Source organism: Vidua chalybeata, chromosome 28, assembly GCF_026979565.1.
Source record: "Vidua chalybeata isolate OUT-0048 chromosome 28, bVidCha1 merged haplotype, whole genome shotgun sequence".
Taxonomy (NCBI): domain Eukaryota; kingdom Metazoa; phylum Chordata; class Aves; order Passeriformes; family Viduidae; genus Vidua; species Vidua chalybeata.
In genome coordinates, this window is record NC_071557.1 from 1552231 (window position 1) to 1568883 (window position 16653).

Sequence of the window (16653 nt, forward strand, 5' to 3'; positions counted from 1 at the left end):
CCCTCTCCCTGGGGGGAAAAATGTCAAGTGGAGCGGACACCGAGGTGAGCCAAGGTTTCTGCTGGAAAAAGAACACAAATGCAGGGCTTGGAACACCCAAAAATGAGGAATTCCCTCTCCCCGGGGCAGCAGAATGTCAGGTGGAGAGGGCGCCGAGGTGGGCTGAGGTTTCTGCTGGAAAAAAAAACCCAATGCAGAGCCAGGAGCACCCAAATATGAGAATTCCCTCTTACGGGGGAAAAAAATGTCGAGTGAAGCAGGCACCGAGGTGAGCCAAGGTTTCTGCTGGAAAAAATTGCATGTGAACCCAAAAATGAGGAATTCCCTCTCCCCAGGGGAGCAGAACGTCAGGTGGAGAGGGCACTGAGGCTGGCTGAGGTTTCTGCTGGAAAAAAACCCCAATGCAGGGCCAGGATCACCCAAAAATGAGGAATTCCCTCTCCCTGGGGGAGCAGAATATCAGATGGAGAGGGCACTGAGGCTGGCTGAGGTTTCTGCCGGAAAAAAAAACCCACGTGAACCCAAAAATGAGGAATTCCCTCTCCCCGGGGCAGCAGGGTGTCGGGTGGAGCGGGCACGCCGTGGCTGGAAGGACACACGGGCAGGGCTGGGGGTCACAGTGCGTTTATTGGGGGGGTTTGGTGGGCACGGGCACCCCGCTGGCACGCTGGGTCCTGCCTGGCAGCGGGGCCGTGGGCACGGGGAGCTGCTGGGCATGCACGGAGAGGGACAGGAGGTGCTGGCCTGGAGCATTCCGCTGTCCACTGCTGCATCCTGGAGCATCCCATCATCATCCTCAGCATCCATCATCGTCCTCGGGGCATCCTGGAGCATCCCATCATCATCCTCAGCATCCATCATCGTCCTCGGGGCATCCTGGAGCATCCCATCATCGTCCTCAGCATCCCATCATCATCCTCAGCATCCCATCATCATCCTCAGCATCCATCATCATCCTCAGCATCCATCATCGTCCTCGGAGCATCCTGGAGCATCCCATCATCATCCTCAGCATCCCATCATCATCCTCAGCATCCATCATCATCCTCAGCATCCCATCATCATCCTCAGCATCCATCATCATCCTCAGCATCCATCATCATCCTCAGCATCCATCATCGTCCTCGGAGCATCCTGGAGCATCCCATCATCATCCTCAGCATCCCATCATCATCCTCATCATCCCATCATCATCCTCAGCATCCCATCATCATCCTCAGCATCCATCATCGCCCTCGGAGCATCCTGGAGCATCCCATCATCATCCTCATCATCCCATCATCATCCTCAGAGCATCCTGGAGCATCCCATCATCATCCTCAGCATCCCATCATCGTCCTCGGAGCATCCTGGAGCATCCCATCATCATCCTCAGCATCCATCATCATCCTCAGCATCCCATCATCATCCTCAGCATCCATCATCATCCTCAGCATCCATCATCATCCTCAGCATCCCATCATCATCCTCAGCATCCATCATCATCCTCAGGATCCCATCATCATCCTCAGCATCCCATCATCATCCTCAGCATCCATCATCATCCTCAGCATCCCATCATCATCCTCAGCATCCATCATCGTCCTCGGAGCATCCTGGAGCATCCCATCATCATCCTCAGCATCCATCATCGTCCTCGGAGCATCCTGGAGCATCCCATCATCATCCTCAGCATCCATCATCATCCTCAGAGCATCCTGGAGCATCCCATCATCATCCTCAGCATCCCATCATCATCCTCAGAGCATCCTGGAGCATCCCATCATCATCCTCAGCATCCCATCATCATCCTCAGCATCCCATCATCATCCTCATCATCCCATCATCATACTCAGCATCCCATCATCATCCTCAGCATCCATCATCGTCCTCGGAGCATCCTGGAGCATCCCATCATCATCCTCAGCATCCATCATTGTCCTCGGAGCATCCTGGAGCATCCCATCATCATCCTCAGCATCCCATCATCATCCTCATCATCCCATCATCATCCTCATCATCCCATCATCATACTCAGCATCCCATCATCATCCTCAGCATCCATCATCGTCCTCGGAGCATCCTGGAGCATCCCATCATCATCCTCAGCATCCATCATTGTCCTCGGAGCATCCTGGAGCATCCCATCATCATCCTCAGCATCCCATCATCATCCTCATCATCCCATCATCATCCTCATCATCCCATCATCATCCTTGGAGCATCCTGGAGCATCCCATCATCATCCTCATCATCCCATCATCATCCTCAGCATCCCATCATCATCCTCAAAGCATCCTGGAGCATCCCATCATCATCCTCATCATCCCATCATCATCCTCAGAGCATCCCCGTGGCCTTGGAGCATCCCATCATCATCCTTGGAGCATCCCACCGGCCTTGGAGCATCCCATCCTCATCATCCTCATCATCCCATCATCATCCTTGGAGCATCCTGGAGCATCCCATCATCGTCCTCATCATCCCATCATCATCCTCATCATCCCATCTGCATCCCTGGATAATCCTTGATCATCCCATCATCATCCTCATCATCCCATCATCATCCTCATCATCCCATCTGCATCCTTGGATAATCCTTGATCATCCCATCATCATCCTCATCATCCCATCATCATCCTCATCATCCCATCTGCACCCACCTCGGAGCACCCCATCCTCCCCAGAGCATCCCACCACATCCGCCTTGGCCATCCCATCCACTTTGGAGCACCCCAAAGTCCCTCAGCGTCCCGGGAACCCCCCCCCACCCCTCCTGCCACATCCCTGCCCGCTGTCCCCCTTCCCTTCCTGCCACCAGCTCCCAGCCCATGGCCTGAGCAGACAAAGACCCCCCCCCAGACCCTCTCCACCCACCCCAGGGGTGCAGCTCTGCAGCGCAAGGGCCGTCCCACCCTCCCTCCCTGCATCCCACGGGGCGAAACCGGGAGCGCCGCGGGGAAACTGAGGCACCGCGGGGCTGGGTGAAGGTGGAGGGCTGGGACAAGGGGTGGGGCGAGGGGTGGTGGGCACATGCATGCCCGGTGGCTCTCCGGGTGCCAGCTACAGGCTGAGGTCCACCACCACGTGCCGGTACACCAGCGTGTTGGCCTTGAAGCTGGGCGCCAGCAGCAGCTGCACGTCGGCCGCCGGCACCGCCCGGAACGCCCGCGGCGCCTGCACCGACAGCTCCTGGAACTTGGCGAACTTCTGCTTCTCCTCTTCCCACAGGTACACGTGGGTGAAGGAGAAGTCGCTGCCCAGCGCCAGGTACTGCCGCTGCCCCACGGCGAAGGGCTGCATCACCATGGAGCCGCGCGACGGCAGCGTCTGCACCTCCACGAAGCGCTGCCCTTCCCACCGCACCACCTTGGAGTCGCCGATGTAGCGGCTGAGGCAGAGGAACTGGTCCCGCTTGGCCCTGAAGTGCTTGACCATCTGCACGTCCAGCATCTCGCCCACCTCGCCCTGCGGCACGAATTGCTTCTGCGCCCGGCTCCACTGGTAGATGACGGGGGCCTGGGAGCTGCTGGAGATGATCAGCCGCGGTTTGCCGTCGTTCTCCACGTATTCCACGTCGGTGTCGCGGTGCCAGGCGTGGAGGGCTTGGTGGGAGTAAAACCCGTTCTGGTTGAGGCGGTAGAGGCTGGTGGAGCCCGCCTTGGAGCTGTCGGCGATGACGAAGTACCAGTCGCCCTCGATCTGGAAGGCCTCGATGTCGTTGGGCTTGCGGATCTTCTGGCTGTCGATGTCCTGGATCTTGATGAACTTGTCCACAGCCGTGTCCCAGCGGTAGATGTAGGAGCCACCAAAGAGCTGCGCCACCACCACGTAGAGCTGCTCCTGCGCCACGATGGGCTTGCAGTGCACCGCCGAGTGAGCTGGCAACAAAAACCACGTCACAAAAGGAGTTCACAAAACCTCACAGAGGCAGCTCAATTAGAGTCACTCCCAAATTTAGCCTTTAGACCTCGACCTTAGAAAGGTCGAGATTTGTCAAAGCCTGATGCAGATACTAAACCTGGTTTTACACAGCACTGATAATGCTTTAACCTAAAGTGATAGGGCTTAAAGTAAACAAAAAAAAAAGTGCCTTTATGTAGAAAGTTTAGAACATTTTTTCCTAAGGTAAGAAATATAAACAGTAGAGAAGCAATGTAACGCAAAGTAGTAAGTAAGTGACAAGCCAAAGATAGTTTATTTAGGGTTGAAAAAGAGAGAGGGAATTGTAGGGATATGAAAAGGTAAAAGACACTTTTTAAAGCTGAGAAAGGCTGGGAAATTTCTAAACCTTCTCATGGGAAGCTAGGAAGTTAAGAACCAAGTGAATACATTGATATTTACCATAAGGAACAAGAAAGAACCAGAACTTATTGATAGCTCAAGATGTGAAAAGTCCTAGATATATGCTTTGCAAAGATAGAAAAAGTTTCCATCTTCAATAATGAATTATTGTGTCTTGTTTGAGGTTCACAGAAGTCCTTTTGTTAATGTTAAACCCACGTGGGTCCTTTTCTAATTGGTGAGAGTATAATGGCTTTACACCTTTTCTTTTATGCTAATGGTTCAAAGAATATGTAGAAAAAGGCTTTGCATGGGCTGCCATGCTGTCTCTGATCTGTGTTTGCGTGGCTGTTGTTATTTTCCTCTGTCTCTTGCTTTTTGCTCGTATGGTACAGACAGATAATAAATCCTAAGTCTGCAGCCAGTCAGGGTCCGTCCCGTTTGTGAGACACGGCCCGATCCGGCAGAACCCCAAACAGGGTCCCAGGAGGCCACCCCCAGCCCAGGAGGGCACCCCCAGCCCAGGAGGGCACCCCCAGCCCGATTCCTCACCGGGGATGCGGTCGAAGTCGCGCAGTTTGCGCTCCACGTAGTCCCACTTGAGGATGGAGCAGCTGCTGGCGCTCGGCTGTGCCAGGGCCACGTACAGGTCGCTGGCGTAGGTGAAGGGCTCGGCCGACACCGCCTGGAAGGGCAGGACCTGGTGCATCACGAAATCTGGAGCAGGGAGAGGTGGCAGTGAAGGTCCGGACACCCAGGAGCGAGGTGACGTGTGACAGGTGGCAGGGGACGGTGGTGCCTTACCCGTGGTGATGCACTGGAAGTCACCGAGCGCCAGGTCCCGGATCCGCTGTCCCTCGAACTGCCCGGGGCTGCTGCAGAACACGGCGGGGACCGTGGTGTTGGTGCTCTCCAGCCACTCCACCAGCCACTTGATCTTGCAGTCACAGGCCAGCGTGTTGCCACGGAGGTCCCTGCCAGGGGTGGCACCGAGTCACCCCCAGCACCCACTGGTGTGTCACCCCCTCCCCAGCTCAATGTCCCAGGGTCCCTGCCACGGGTGGCACCGAGTCACCCCCAGCACCCACCACGATGTCACCCTTTCCCCAGCTCAATGTCCTGGGGGTCCCTGCCAGTGAGTCACCCCCAGCACCCACTGGTGTGTCACCCCCTCCCCAGCTCAATGTTCCAGGGTCCCTGCCAGGGATGGCACCGAGTCACCCCCAGCACCCACCACGATGTCACCCTTTCCCCAGCTCAATGTCCTGGAGTCCCTGCCAAGGATGGCACCAAGTCACCCGCAGCACCCGCTGCGATGTCACCCCCTCCCCAGCTCAATGTCCCAGGGTCCCTGCCAAGGATGGCACCGAGTCACCCCCAGCACCCACTGGTGTGTCACCCCCTCCCCAGCTCAGTGTCCCAGGGTCCCTGCCAGAGATGGCACCGAGTCACACCCAGGACACCGCGCCCTGCCCGAGTGCCAGCCCCTGGGATGTCACCCTCTCCCCAGCCCCGTGTCCCCAGTGCTGTGGCGGCCTCACAGGTCACTCAGGATGTCCAGAGGCTTGAAGAGGTCCCGTGGCAGCGTCTGCAGGTTGTTGTTGGCCAAGGACCTGGGGACAAGAAGCGTTGTGGAGGTGACACGTCCCTGACAGTGATGAAGGGACAGGGCCACCCCCACAGTGTCCCCCAGGTGCTCACAGGTGCGTCAGGGACTTGAGCCCGCGGAACGTGGCCTTTGAAAGGGCCTGGATGTCGTTGTTCTCAATGAACCTGGAACGGGAGCAGACAGTGACGGAGCCACCCCGAGGGTCCCCCGTGTGCCCTCCCTGTGCCCGTGTCCCCGTCCCCGTGTCACACACAGGTACTGCAGGTGCGAGAGCCCGGCGAAGGCGTTGTCCCCGATCAGCGTGAACTTGTTGGAGTTGAGGAGGCTGCAAAGACAAGGGGGATGGGTCAGCGGTGGGCTGGGCAGGGTGGGCACCGAGGGGAGCAGCGGGGGCACGGGAGACCTACAGGAACTGCAGGGAGGGGATGTGGGCGAAAGCCGCCTCGCGGATCTCCGTGAAGGCCGCGTTCACCATGGTCCTGCGGGAGAGACGGAGCTGCAGGAGAGGGGACGGCAGCAGCGTGGCACTGCCACCCCCCCGTGCCACCAGCACGGGCTCTGTGTCACCTGCTGCCCGCCGGTGCAGCCCGTGAGGGGTGCCGGCATTGGCAGAGGGACCCCAGCAGCCACCGTGCCCGGCGTGGGGACACAGAGGGCACGAGGGGCAGGGGGCTGGCACCCACGCCAGGCTGCCCACGCCCTGCGGCAGCCCCTGGGCCGGGGCCGTGTGCACACACGTGTGTGAACGCACGTGAATGGGTGTGTGAGTACGTGCACACAGGTGTAACACACAGAAACGGGTGTGCAAGCACACACAGACAGGTGTAACAAACACAAAGGGGTGTGCAAGCACACACGTGTAACAAACACAAACGGGTGTGTAAGCAAACACACACGTGTGTGAGCACACGTGAATGGGTGTGTGAGTACATGCACACAGGTGTAACACACAGAAACGGGTGTGTAAGCAGACACACACAGTGTAACACACACAAAGGGGTGTGTAAGCACACACACACGTGTGTGAACGCACATGAATGGGTGTGTGAGTACGTGCACACAGGTGTAACACACAGAAACGGGTGTGCAAGCACACACACAGTGTAACACACACAAACGGGTGTGCAAGTACACACATGTGTAACAAACACAAACGGGTGTGTAAGCACACACACATGTGTGTGAACGCACATGAATGGGTGTGTGAGTACATGCACACAGGTGTAACACACAGAAACGGGTGTGCAAGCACACACACACAGTGTAACACACACAAAGGGGTGTGCAAGTACACACATGTGTAACAAACACAAACGGGTGTGTAAGCACACACACATGTGTGTGAACGCACATGAATGGGTGTGTGAGTACATGCACACAGGTGTAACACACAGAAACGGGTGTGCAAGCACACACACACAGTGTAACACACACAAAGGGGTGTGCAAGTACACACATGTGTAACAAACACAAACGGGTGTGTAAGCACACACACACAGTGTAACACACACAAACGGGTGTGTAAGCAAACACACACGTGTGTGAGCACACGTGAATGGGTGTGTGAGTACGTGCACACAGGTGTAACACACACAAACGGGTGTGCAAGCACACACACGCAGTGTAACACACACAAACAGGTGTGTAAGCACACACACACACATGTGTAACACACACAAACAGGTGTGTAAGCACACGCACACAGTGTAAACACCCACATCTGCCACACGTCCCCGTGCCAGGCTCCGGGGAACAGCCCTGTCCCCAGGGATCCTCCATCTGACCCCCCCCCCCAGGCGTGTCCCCTCGGGGCTCCGGTGGCCAAGGTGACAGCCGTGTCCCCTCGGGGCTCCGGTGGCCAAGGTGACAGCCGTGTCCCCTCGGGGCTCCGGTGGCCAAGGTCACAGCCGTGTCCCCTCGGCCTTCTGCTGCCCAAGGTCGCGGCGGGGACGGGCTGCAGCCCCGCTCCGTTTGGCACTGCTGGCTGGCTGCGTGTGCCAGCACCGCAGGACACAGGGACATGTCCCCGGCTGTCCCCGGCTGTCCCCAGCCTCCTCCTTCCCCCGGAGCCCCCCACACTGACCGTACCCCGCCCTGCCGCGCGTCCCCCCCACCCCATGCAGCACAGCGGGGGCGTCCCTGCCCCTCCAGGACAGCCAGCAGCCCCTGCCAGCCCTGCGCTGCTGGCATGTGACGCTGTCCCCATCGCTGTCCCCACCCCGGCTACTCACAGCGAGATGATCTCGGGGGGCAGGTTTTTGGGCACGGCCTTGGAGTCCACGCAAAAAGCCGTGTCCCGGGTGCAGGAGCAGCTCGGGGGGCAAGGGGGAGGCCGGGGGGGCCGCCGCCCCTCCGCCGGCTGCCAGAGCCAGGCCACGGCGAGGAGGAGGAGGAGGAGGCGAGCAGGGAGCTGGTCCCTCGGCATCCTCCTGCCGCGCCGCAGCTCCATCACGCCCTGGCCTGATCCCTGCTCGGTCCCGGGAGCTGCTCCCAACGCCGCCGTGCCCGGGAGCTGCGGAAAACAAAAAAAACCTTTTTCCCCTCTCTTTTTTATTCCCCCGCGGACCTCAGGGTGGAGGAGAAGCGGCGGAGGCTGCGGGCGCCTGACCCGCGGCTCTGCAGCACACCATGCCCGGTGCTGCGGGAGGGAGGGAGGGAGGGAGGGAGGGAGGGAGAGAGGGAGGGAGGGAAGGAGGGAGGGAGGGATGCGGCTGAGTGGCAGCGCCAGCATCCCCGTGCACGCGTGTCCGTGCGCGCGTGTCCCCGGCAGCGACCAAACTCGGGGTTCCACGCCGGGCGGGGCGGCCACCGGCTGCTCTTGGGGTGCGCAGAACTGGGGGACACGACAGGGGTGACGCCCCCCCCCCCCCACCCCCCCCCCCCACCCACCCCGCAGCGGCTCCCCCAGCTCGGCGCTGCAGCGCTGCCCGCGCCAGCTCCTTCCCCTGCCCGCTGTGGCCGCAGCACACTGGGCACCCATCCACGCCACCCTGGGCACCCATCCACGCCGCCCCGGGCACCCGGCCGTCCCAGGCACCCATCTCTCCCATGCCAGGCGTCCATCTGCGCCGTCCCTGGCACGGAGCCCGCGGGAACAATGAGTCCAGCCAGCTCCTTCCCCGCCCCGGGGAGGGGGGGCTCACACAGCTGCCCGTGCAGAACCAGGGGTGCAGCCCCCCCCCACCCCGGGAACGTGCTAGGGGTGCTGGGGCCCCTCCTGCCGCAGCCCCGGGCTGGGTGTGGAGGGCGGGCAGTGGCCACTGTTTGCCTTGGCACACCCACCGCTGCCGGACAAATGCCATGGAAAGGCCCTCGGAGGTTTTGTGTCCCCTCCCTGGCTCTTCTGCGGGCTCAGCAAACAGCACAAGTGGCACTCGGCAGCTGGAGTGGCCCCAGCCTTCCCCGGCCACCCGGGATCCTATAAATGCCCCCGGGCTCGGGCTGGCAAAGGGACAGGAGCACACGGAGAGATGGACGACAGCTCCAAAGAGGCGCTGATGGAGGAGGCACCTCCGGTAAGGAGCACCCACCAACCACCCTGAGCCCCCGCTGCCACCCCCGGCGATGGCGGCTCAGCCGGCTGCTCCCCCGTGTCCCCAACAGAGGTACACGGAGTCCCCGCGCCTGCCCTGCATCCCCCACGAGCTCAAGACCCTCTTGCTGATGGTGGCCCTCGTGCTGGTGGCCCTCGTGGTGGTCAACGTCACCTTCCTCCTGCTGGGGCTGCACCTCAGCGAGTCACACGCCGAGACGGTGAGGGCAGGAAGGGAGCGCGGTGCCACCGGCTCCGGGAGCGGGGCTGGGATGGCCCCGCGGCTTTGTAGGGATGGGGTTCAGTCCCCGCGGAGCTCCCTGAGCCCTCTGCCCCTGGCAGGTGTTGCGAATGACCATCCACGGGCTGGATGGCGACGGGACCCCCCAGAAGCTCGCCATGAGCAAGAAGGAGCGGAGCGGGACGTTCGCGGTGCGGGACGGGCTCAACGCCTCGGCCACGGTGGTGTACGACTACAGCAAGGTGCGTGGGGACCGCGGGAGCGGCGCGACGGCGACAGGGCCGTGCCGAGCTGAGCCGGCTCTGTCTGCGAACAGCTGCTGGTCGGCTACAGGTCCTGGCGTCAGCGCGCCTGCTACATCACCCGCGTGGACAAGGACAACTTCCCGGGGCTGGACGCTGTCACCGAGACCTTCCAGCGCCGGCAGGTGAGTGGTGACCACCCCGCTGCCATGGGGGTGGAGCCGCACTGGGCTCAGCACAGCCCAGCCCCTGGGAAATGTGGGGCTGGGGGCTTGTCCCCTCTGGAGGGGACAGTGTGGCTGCCGAGGGTGGCAGCTCTGCTCCGTTCTCTGTCCTGCAGGATGAGGACGCTGGGGACAAGGCCGTGCCCCTGGCTGACCGCTCCATCCTGGGCACCACCATCAACATCCTCTGCAGCACCGTCCCCGTGTTCTGGGCGTAGGAGCAGCTCCCAGCGGGATGGGACAGCGACATGGGGATGTCACTGTCCCCCACGTTGCTTTCCAGAAGGGATAGCCGGGAATGTCTCCTCCTCCTCCTCGTCCCCACCCCGGGGACAGCCACCCTGCCACGGGGGCGCTCCATCCACTGTCGCTTGGCACCGCGGCTTTCCCACTGCTCTCGCCCTAAAAAAAAGTGGGATTTGCTTCGGGATTTGCTTCTGTCTACAAAGTAAAGCCTGTGCCCCCGCCTCCAAGTGTGCTCTTGCCCTTCCTGGGTGTTGGGGACAGGGACACCGTGTCCCAGGGGTGTCCCCTTGTGGGGTGCAGGGTGGGGAGGGGAATCCCTCATGTTGGGAGGGATCAAACACGGGGGGCCAGCAGCAGAACTTCACACGATGCTCCCATTGTCCCCATCCGTGCCCTCCCATTGTCCCCAATTGTGTCCCCTCAGTGTCCCCACCTGTGACCTCCCATTGTCCCCATCTCTGTCCCCCCAGTGTCCCCACCTGTGCCCCCCACTTTGGAGGATGGAGGGTGAGGAGGAAGGAGTAACCTCTGCACTTCCAGACTTTCAGGAAAAGCTCCCAACCCTGTCCCCTCCTCGAGCAGACGGGGACAGAGGGACTGTGCCACGTCCCCAGTGGGACCACAGACACCATGATCCACTTGCTCCAGCTCCAGCTCCCCCACATTCCCATCCCCATCCTCTCCCCTTTCCCATCCATTCCAGCCCTTCTTGCCCCTTCATCAGCTGGGAGCAACCTCTGGGGCCACTTCCAAGTGCTGCCCTGAAAAACAGAGGAGCAACGTGGCTGGGAGGGGAAAAAGAGGCCCCTGGAAATTGAATTGATCTTTCCAGAGCTGCAAACTCAGTGCTGTCCCCAAAATCACTGCCACGGGCAGAGAGCAGGGTCATAGCTCTGGGGGGTGACACTTTGCTGGGAACAGAAGGGACATTGCACATTTCCACGTGTTGCTCAGAGCCAGCAGCTCTGCTTCCCAAAAAACCCTGACCGTGATAAGGAGCTGGGTCAAGAGGGTGCCATGGGCCAGGAAAGGTGATAAGGGCTACCACGGTGACAGAACAAACAGCCAGGAGCCACTCAAGGGACTCTCGTGGCCCTTGACACCCTGGGAAAAGAGGCAGCATTCACCCCCCCCAATCGGTATTGTGGGTGTTGGGGGTCTCAGGGGTGGCTGGAGGGGTCCCAGGTACAGGAGGGGCTCATGGATGGGCAAAACCAAGGCCCAGCAGTGTCCTCCTCCCACCTGAGGGGGACATGCCAGAGCTGGGACCCCCTCACCCCAAACAAATCCACATTGTGGGCACCTGTGCTGGCCCCAAAAGCCACCAGCAGTGATGTCCAGGCAGCCTCAGGAGCAGGAATGAGGGTCAGGGACACTCCCCACGCCATGGTGACCCCGTTCCCACCCCATCCCTGCGGGATTACAGGAACTCTTTAATGTCCTCTTTGTTCCTTGCCACATCAAGCAGCTCCAGGTGCCCGAGCTGGCCAAGGGACACGGGCCAGATCTCGCCTACAGCCGGATGCTCCACCCTGGAGGGTTTGCTTTGGCCCTGCCACCTCGCTCCTGGGCAGCAGAGAAGTCCCCGTGCCTGGGGACAAGGGTCCTTGACCCAGTGCCCTCGGAGCCTCTTGAGCAGCCGGTTCCCGGGGGGATCCAGCTGGGAGTGGGCGCTCAGCAAACACCAGTGGAGAGGGTCACATGCCAGGGCCTGGCTGCGCCCCGGGGCCACCAAACCCTCCACAGGGTCCCCACCCCAGTGTCCCAGTATAAAGTTCCCAGTCCCTGCAGTTGGACTGGGCTGGGAATGGGAGGAGGAGGAGGAGGAGGAGGAGGCAGAGGCAGCCATGGAGAGCAGCATGAAGCAGGTGGTGCTTGAAGAGGAGGTGAGTCCCTGCAGGGTGGCACTGCCACACCGCGGTGTCCCTGCAGCCAGCTGGGCACAGGGCTTTGCCCAGTTTATCCCAGCAAGGCACCAGTGCCTGGGATGGGGGTTTGGACCGTGGGATGCCACATTCCCAGTGCCCAGGGGCAGTGGGATGCTGGGGGGCAGCAAGACAAGAGCTGTAATGCCAGCCCCAACCTCCTGCACCCCCCAGCTCCCACCTCCACCGCCCTGACCCCTTCTCCCTTCACTTTCCTGCACCCTCAGGACCCGGGGAACGGCTGCTGCTGCCCAGGCTGCTGCTTGCCCTGCGCCACGTGCTGCGCCAAATGCTGCACCAGATGCAGCTTGTGCTGCGCCAAATGCTGCACCAGATGCAGCTTGTGCTGCGCCAAATGCTGCTGCCTGCCCAAGTGCTGCAAGTGCCCCAAGTGCCCCACGTGCCCCAAGTGTCCTGGCTGCGGCAGCTGCTCCGGCTGCCTCAAGAAGTCCCTGTGCTTCGTCCCGCGGCTGCTCTGCTACCTGCCTCGCAAGCTCCTGAGCTGCGGCCGCCTCCGCTGCCTGCTCATCGTGGTGGTCGTGCTGGTCCTGCTGGCGGTCATCATCGCCGGCGCCCTGCTGATGTGGCTGAGCGTTGACCGGCGCCACGCCGACACCGTGAGTGGGCACCCCCCCCACCCAATGCCATCAGAAGGGACCCCCCCATGCCCAGGGGAAGGGGCTGCTGCAGCCTCTGAGATCCCCCCTCGGCCCCCTCCAGGTCCTGCGGGGCGAGCTGTGGGCTGGACCGGCCTGGGAAGAGGACGCGGTCACTTTCTACCTGGACAGCGGGGACGGGAACGCGGCCACGGTCATCTATGATTACAAGAATGTGAGTGGGGGGCTCTGGGGGCACGGGGAGGGGGAGATGGCATGAAGCTGACGTGGTTTTGGCTTCCAACAGCTGCTGGTGAGCTACAGGGCCCGGCTGCACCGCGCCTGCTACGTGACCCGCGTGGACAAGGACAACATCCCGGGGCTGGACACCGTGGTCGAGACCTTCCAGCGCCGGCAGGTGAGGACCTGGCTGGGCCAGGGGGGGCCAGGGGGCCTCAGTGCCTTGTGCAGCCCCTCCCTGAGGGGTGGAATGATGAAGAGGATGATGAAGAATGTCCCTTGTCCCCCCTGGCCAGGCTGAGGACAAGATCTCCGTGCCCCTGGCTGACCGCTCCCTCCTGGGCACCACGGCGGGCATCCTGTGCAGCCTCCTCCCTGTTTACTGGGCTTAGCCCCGCGGGGTGAGTCCGCAGGGTGGGCAGGGGGGGCTGCGGGACCCCCGCCCCCCCGGCAGCACCCTCACAGCGCCAGCTTTGCCTTGCAGCACCCCCGACGGGCACAGCCCCGCTGGGAGCATCGGGGGCTCCTCCGCGGCCGCCCCCGCGCCGCCCACCCCGATTTTGGGGTGCGGGGGGTGAGGAGGGGTCGGGGGTCGGCGCTGGGGGGGCTGCGGGCGTGGGGCCGGGGGCGGGGCGGGGGTGTCTGCGCTGTGCCGGGGGACAGCTGGTTTGTCACTTAAGTCTTCTCAGCTTCGCCAAACCCAAGTGCAAAAATGAGCTTAAAAAAACATGACATTTAAAGAAAACACAATTCTCCGTTCCAGTTCTTCGCTCCCGCCAGCTCCCGCCTTCCCCCTGCCTTAAAAAATGCCTTGAGGGGCTCCGGGCTTGAATTTTGGGGGAATTGCAGCCGCAGCCACAGCCTGGGGGCTCACTGAGAGCCCCCCTCCCGAGCGTGGCTGCCTGACCTGAGCTGGCCCATCCTGCTGCCAGAGCCTGGCTGGCCTGAAAAATGGGTCTGTCCTCTGCCAGGCGGGAATAAAGGAGAAGGGCAGGAATCGGGTCTGGGAGCTATTCCTGGAGACAGCCTGTGCCGAAAGCAGCGCCGCCACCAGACGCTGCCCGAGGACAGCGATCATTAGCACCGGGGTGATTTAGGACAGGCTGTCGGGATCAGGAGTTATCAGGATCAGCATTATAAGAATTGGGAATTATTGGGATTTTTAGGCTGAGGGAGCTGGTGTTGGGATCAGGCATTGTTAGGCTCAGGTGTTATTAGGACAGGAATGCCGGCACTATTAGGATCAGGAATTATTAGGATCAGGGTGTTGGTGATATTAGGACCAGGAGTTGTTAGGAGTGGGATATTGGTGCTATTGGGATCAGGTGTTATTTGGATCAGTCATTATTAGGACTGAGATGCTGGTTCTATAAGGATCAGGAGTTATAAGGACCAGGACTTCATTAGGATCAGGCTTTATTAGGATGGGATTCTGGCATTATTAGGACCAGGAGTTATTAGGACCAGGACATTGGCCTGGTGCTGAGAGGAGGAACATGGCCCAGCCCATCCAATCCCCCGGGAATGGGAGCCCACCAGCCCCACAGCTGCCTTGTGCCCACCCCAAAGCGGGGAGCACCAGCCCCCCAGTGCCCCCACACCTGGCTCCAGCCCCCTTTCCCGCTCCTGGCACCAGGGAAGCTGCTCCTGCCGGGAAGGCGCAGCTGCAGCTGGCCGGGATGTGGGGCATCCATCCAGGGCCTCCTGCAGCTCCGGGGTGTCCCCTCCCACACCCTCCCTGACCCCCAGACCCCCTCAGCCTCCCCCCCAAGGCTGGAGCAGATGGAGGAGGTGACAGAAAGTTGGCAGGACCGGGTCCTTGTGCAATAATTCCGGTATCCTGATTTCCAGAGGTTTGCGGCACAGTGGAGACCTCGGGAGTCCCGGCAGGGGAAATCAGAGTAAAAACCCCCAGCGGGTGCTGGGATTGGGGGATCCCATCCCTGGGAAGAGGAGCTACCACCCTCCAACCCCCCTGGGTTGTGTCACTGTGGCTACAGGGGACAGTCCCGTGCCAGTCACTCACTGCACAGGGGGTCACCAGTCCTGGTTCCGTGAGGGAAAAGGTGCTGGGAACACGCCGGGCTGCTCTCTGCTGTGGAGGTTTTGGGGATGGAAGCCACGGAGAGCTGAGGATGGGATCCAGGAATGCTCCTGGCAGCTCCCGGTGTCCCCCACCCTCACGGCTGTGCCGGTGCCAGGCCTTGGCATCGCCCACTTGACATTTCAGGATGCCAAGGAAGCCCTGCAGGGCGGGCAAGGCTGAGGTAGGAGCGCTGGAATCCGTGTGCCCGTGCCAGGTGACATCCACCCAGGGCTCCTGGGATGAGGACATTCCCATCCTGATGCTCAGGATGCTCTGCTCCTCTTCCAGGTAGGGCTCCAGCTTGGAATGCTGGTGGCCAGTGGCCTCCAGGGTCCCAGGAGCTGAGCCTGGCGTGGGAAAGCCGAGCTGGGAAAAGCCTCCTCGGAGAGGCTCGGCTCCCCGGAGCGCTCCGTGAGAAAGGGGCGATCTCAGGGTGGAAAGCAACGGCTGGATCCTGACATCATGGATTTACATCATCCAGGGACTCGGCCCGCAAACATCCTCCCCAGCCCGAGCACAGGATGAAAACAAAAAGTATTCCAAAAGTTTGTTTGTTTTCTTGGGAGACCGGCTTGAGGTCGGAGTGGAATCCAGCAGTTGCTCCCCAAATTCCCATTCCTGGGATGCGCTGTGTGATGTGAGGGCCAGGGGCAGAGAGGGGACACGGAGTCAGCCCGGTTTTCCAGGGTTTATTTATCTGCTTTGAGGAGGAAAGTTTTGCTGGATGTGGGTTTTGCAATAAGGGAGAATGAGGAAAACATCCTGGGATGATCCTGATGGGGGAGGAAAACGACAGCAGAGATAGGGGGTGAAGGAGACTCCGTCACTCCCGGTGGGAATGAGCCAGGCCTGGATGCAGGGGATCCCCAAAAGTGAAGGGAAAGGGGATTTGGGGGCTTGGTGGTCAGGGAAGGAGCAGATCCTGGATGCCAGTGTCACCCAGTGTGTCCCTGTGCAGGCCATCAGACACAGGAAACACTTAAAATCCTAAAAAAGGAAGTCAATGCAAGTCTGGGAGTGCTGTGAGAGGATAAGGGATGGGTTTGTAGGAGCAGCACGGGATGAGCCAGATCCTACTGCAGCACTGCCAGGCTGGAATGTCCCAGGCAGGGCCACTGCAAGGGGACAGGCTTGTGTCTCTGTGCCTTGGCCACCCTGGGGGGCTGGGATCATCCTGGGGGGCTCCCCCTGCTCCCCAAGTGCTCACTGGGGTGCTCATCCTGCTCCTGGGGTGCTCATCCTGCTCCTGGGCTCCTGGCCCACCATTCCCAGGGTGCTCATCCTCCTTCTGGGGTGCTCATCCTGCTCCTGGGGTGCTCATCCTGCTCCTGGGCTCCTGGCCCACCATTCCCAAGGTGCTCATCCTGCTCCTGGGCTCCTTGCTCACCATTCCCAGAGTTCTCATCCTGCTCCTGGGCTCCTGGCCCACCATTCCCAGGGTGCTCATCC

The 16653-nt window shown here is 60.8% G+C and overlaps 3 protein-coding genes across 3 annotated transcripts; 2 read left to right on the plus strand and 1 right to left on the minus strand.

The window, feature by feature from the left end:
- Positions 1-2953: 2953 nt before the first annotated feature.
- Positions 2954-8536, minus strand: LGI3 (leucine rich repeat LGI family member 3). Its single transcript, XM_053966668.1, has 8 exons — positions 8104-8536; positions 6280-6351; positions 6126-6197; positions 5965-6036; positions 5805-5876; positions 5068-5237; positions 4816-4980; positions 2954-3860 (listed from the first exon to the last, which is right to left on the minus strand). The coding sequence occupies exons 1-8, from the start codon at positions 8319-8321 to the stop codon at positions 3043-3045; spliced, it is 1659 nt and encodes a 552-aa protein (XP_053822643.1). The 5' UTR covers positions 8322-8536; the 3' UTR covers positions 2954-3042.
- Positions 8537-9067: 531 nt separating this feature from the next.
- On the plus strand, positions 9068-10579 carry SFTPC (surfactant protein C). Its single transcript, XM_053966670.1, has 5 exons — positions 9068-9387; positions 9476-9625; positions 9747-9887; positions 9962-10072; positions 10228-10579. Exons 1-5 carry the CDS (start codon positions 9343-9345, stop codon positions 10327-10329), a joined length of 549 nt encoding a protein of 182 aa, XP_053822645.1. The 5' UTR covers positions 9068-9342; the 3' UTR covers positions 10330-10579.
- Positions 10580-12177: 1598 nt separating this feature from the next.
- LOC128801042 (pulmonary surfactant-associated protein C-like) lies at positions 12178-13855 on the plus strand. Its single transcript, XM_053966669.1, has 5 exons — positions 12178-12243; positions 12510-12899; positions 13003-13113; positions 13186-13296; positions 13415-13855. Exons 1-5 carry the CDS (start codon positions 12205-12207, stop codon positions 13508-13510), a joined length of 747 nt encoding a protein of 248 aa, XP_053822644.1. The 5' UTR covers positions 12178-12204; the 3' UTR covers positions 13511-13855.
- The last annotated feature ends 2798 nt before the right edge of the window (positions 13856-16653 follow it).

Excerpts from the sequence above, each read along its gene's own strand:
- LOC128801042 (XM_053966669.1), top strand. The coding sequence starts at position 12,205 with ATGGAGAGCAGCATGAAGCAGGTGGTGCTTGAAGAGGAG. Across the intron at positions 12,900-13,002 it reads ACCGGCGCCACGCCGACACC|GTCCTGCGGGGCGAGCTGTG; the intron begins GTGAGTGGGCAC and ends GGCCCCCTCCAG. Across the intron at positions 13,297-13,414 it reads AGACCTTCCAGCGCCGGCAG|GCTGAGGACAAGATCTCCGT; the intron begins GTGAGGACCTGG and ends CCCCCTGGCCAG.
- SFTPC (XM_053966670.1), top strand. The coding sequence starts at position 9,343 with ATGGACGACAGCTCCAAAGAGGCGCTGATGGAGGAGGCACCTCCG. Across the intron at positions 9,388-9,475 it reads TGATGGAGGAGGCACCTCCG|AGGTACACGGAGTCCCCGCG; the intron begins GTAAGGAGCACC and ends TGTCCCCAACAG. Across the intron at positions 9,888-9,961 it reads TGGTGTACGACTACAGCAAG|CTGCTGGTCGGCTACAGGTC; the intron begins GTGCGTGGGGAC and ends GTCTGCGAACAG.
- LGI3 (XM_053966668.1), bottom strand. The coding sequence starts at position 8,321 with ATGGAGCTGCGGCGCGGCAGGAGGATGCCGAGGGACCAGCTCCCTGCT. Across the intron at positions 5,238-5,804 it reads CTGGACATCCTGAGTGACCT|GGACCTCCGTGGCAACACGC; the intron begins GTGAGGCCGCCA and ends CACCCCTGGCAG. Across the intron at positions 4,981-5,067 it reads CTTCCAGTGCATCACCACGG|ATTTCGTGATGCACCAGGTC; the intron begins GTAAGGCACCAC and ends TCCCTGCTCCAG.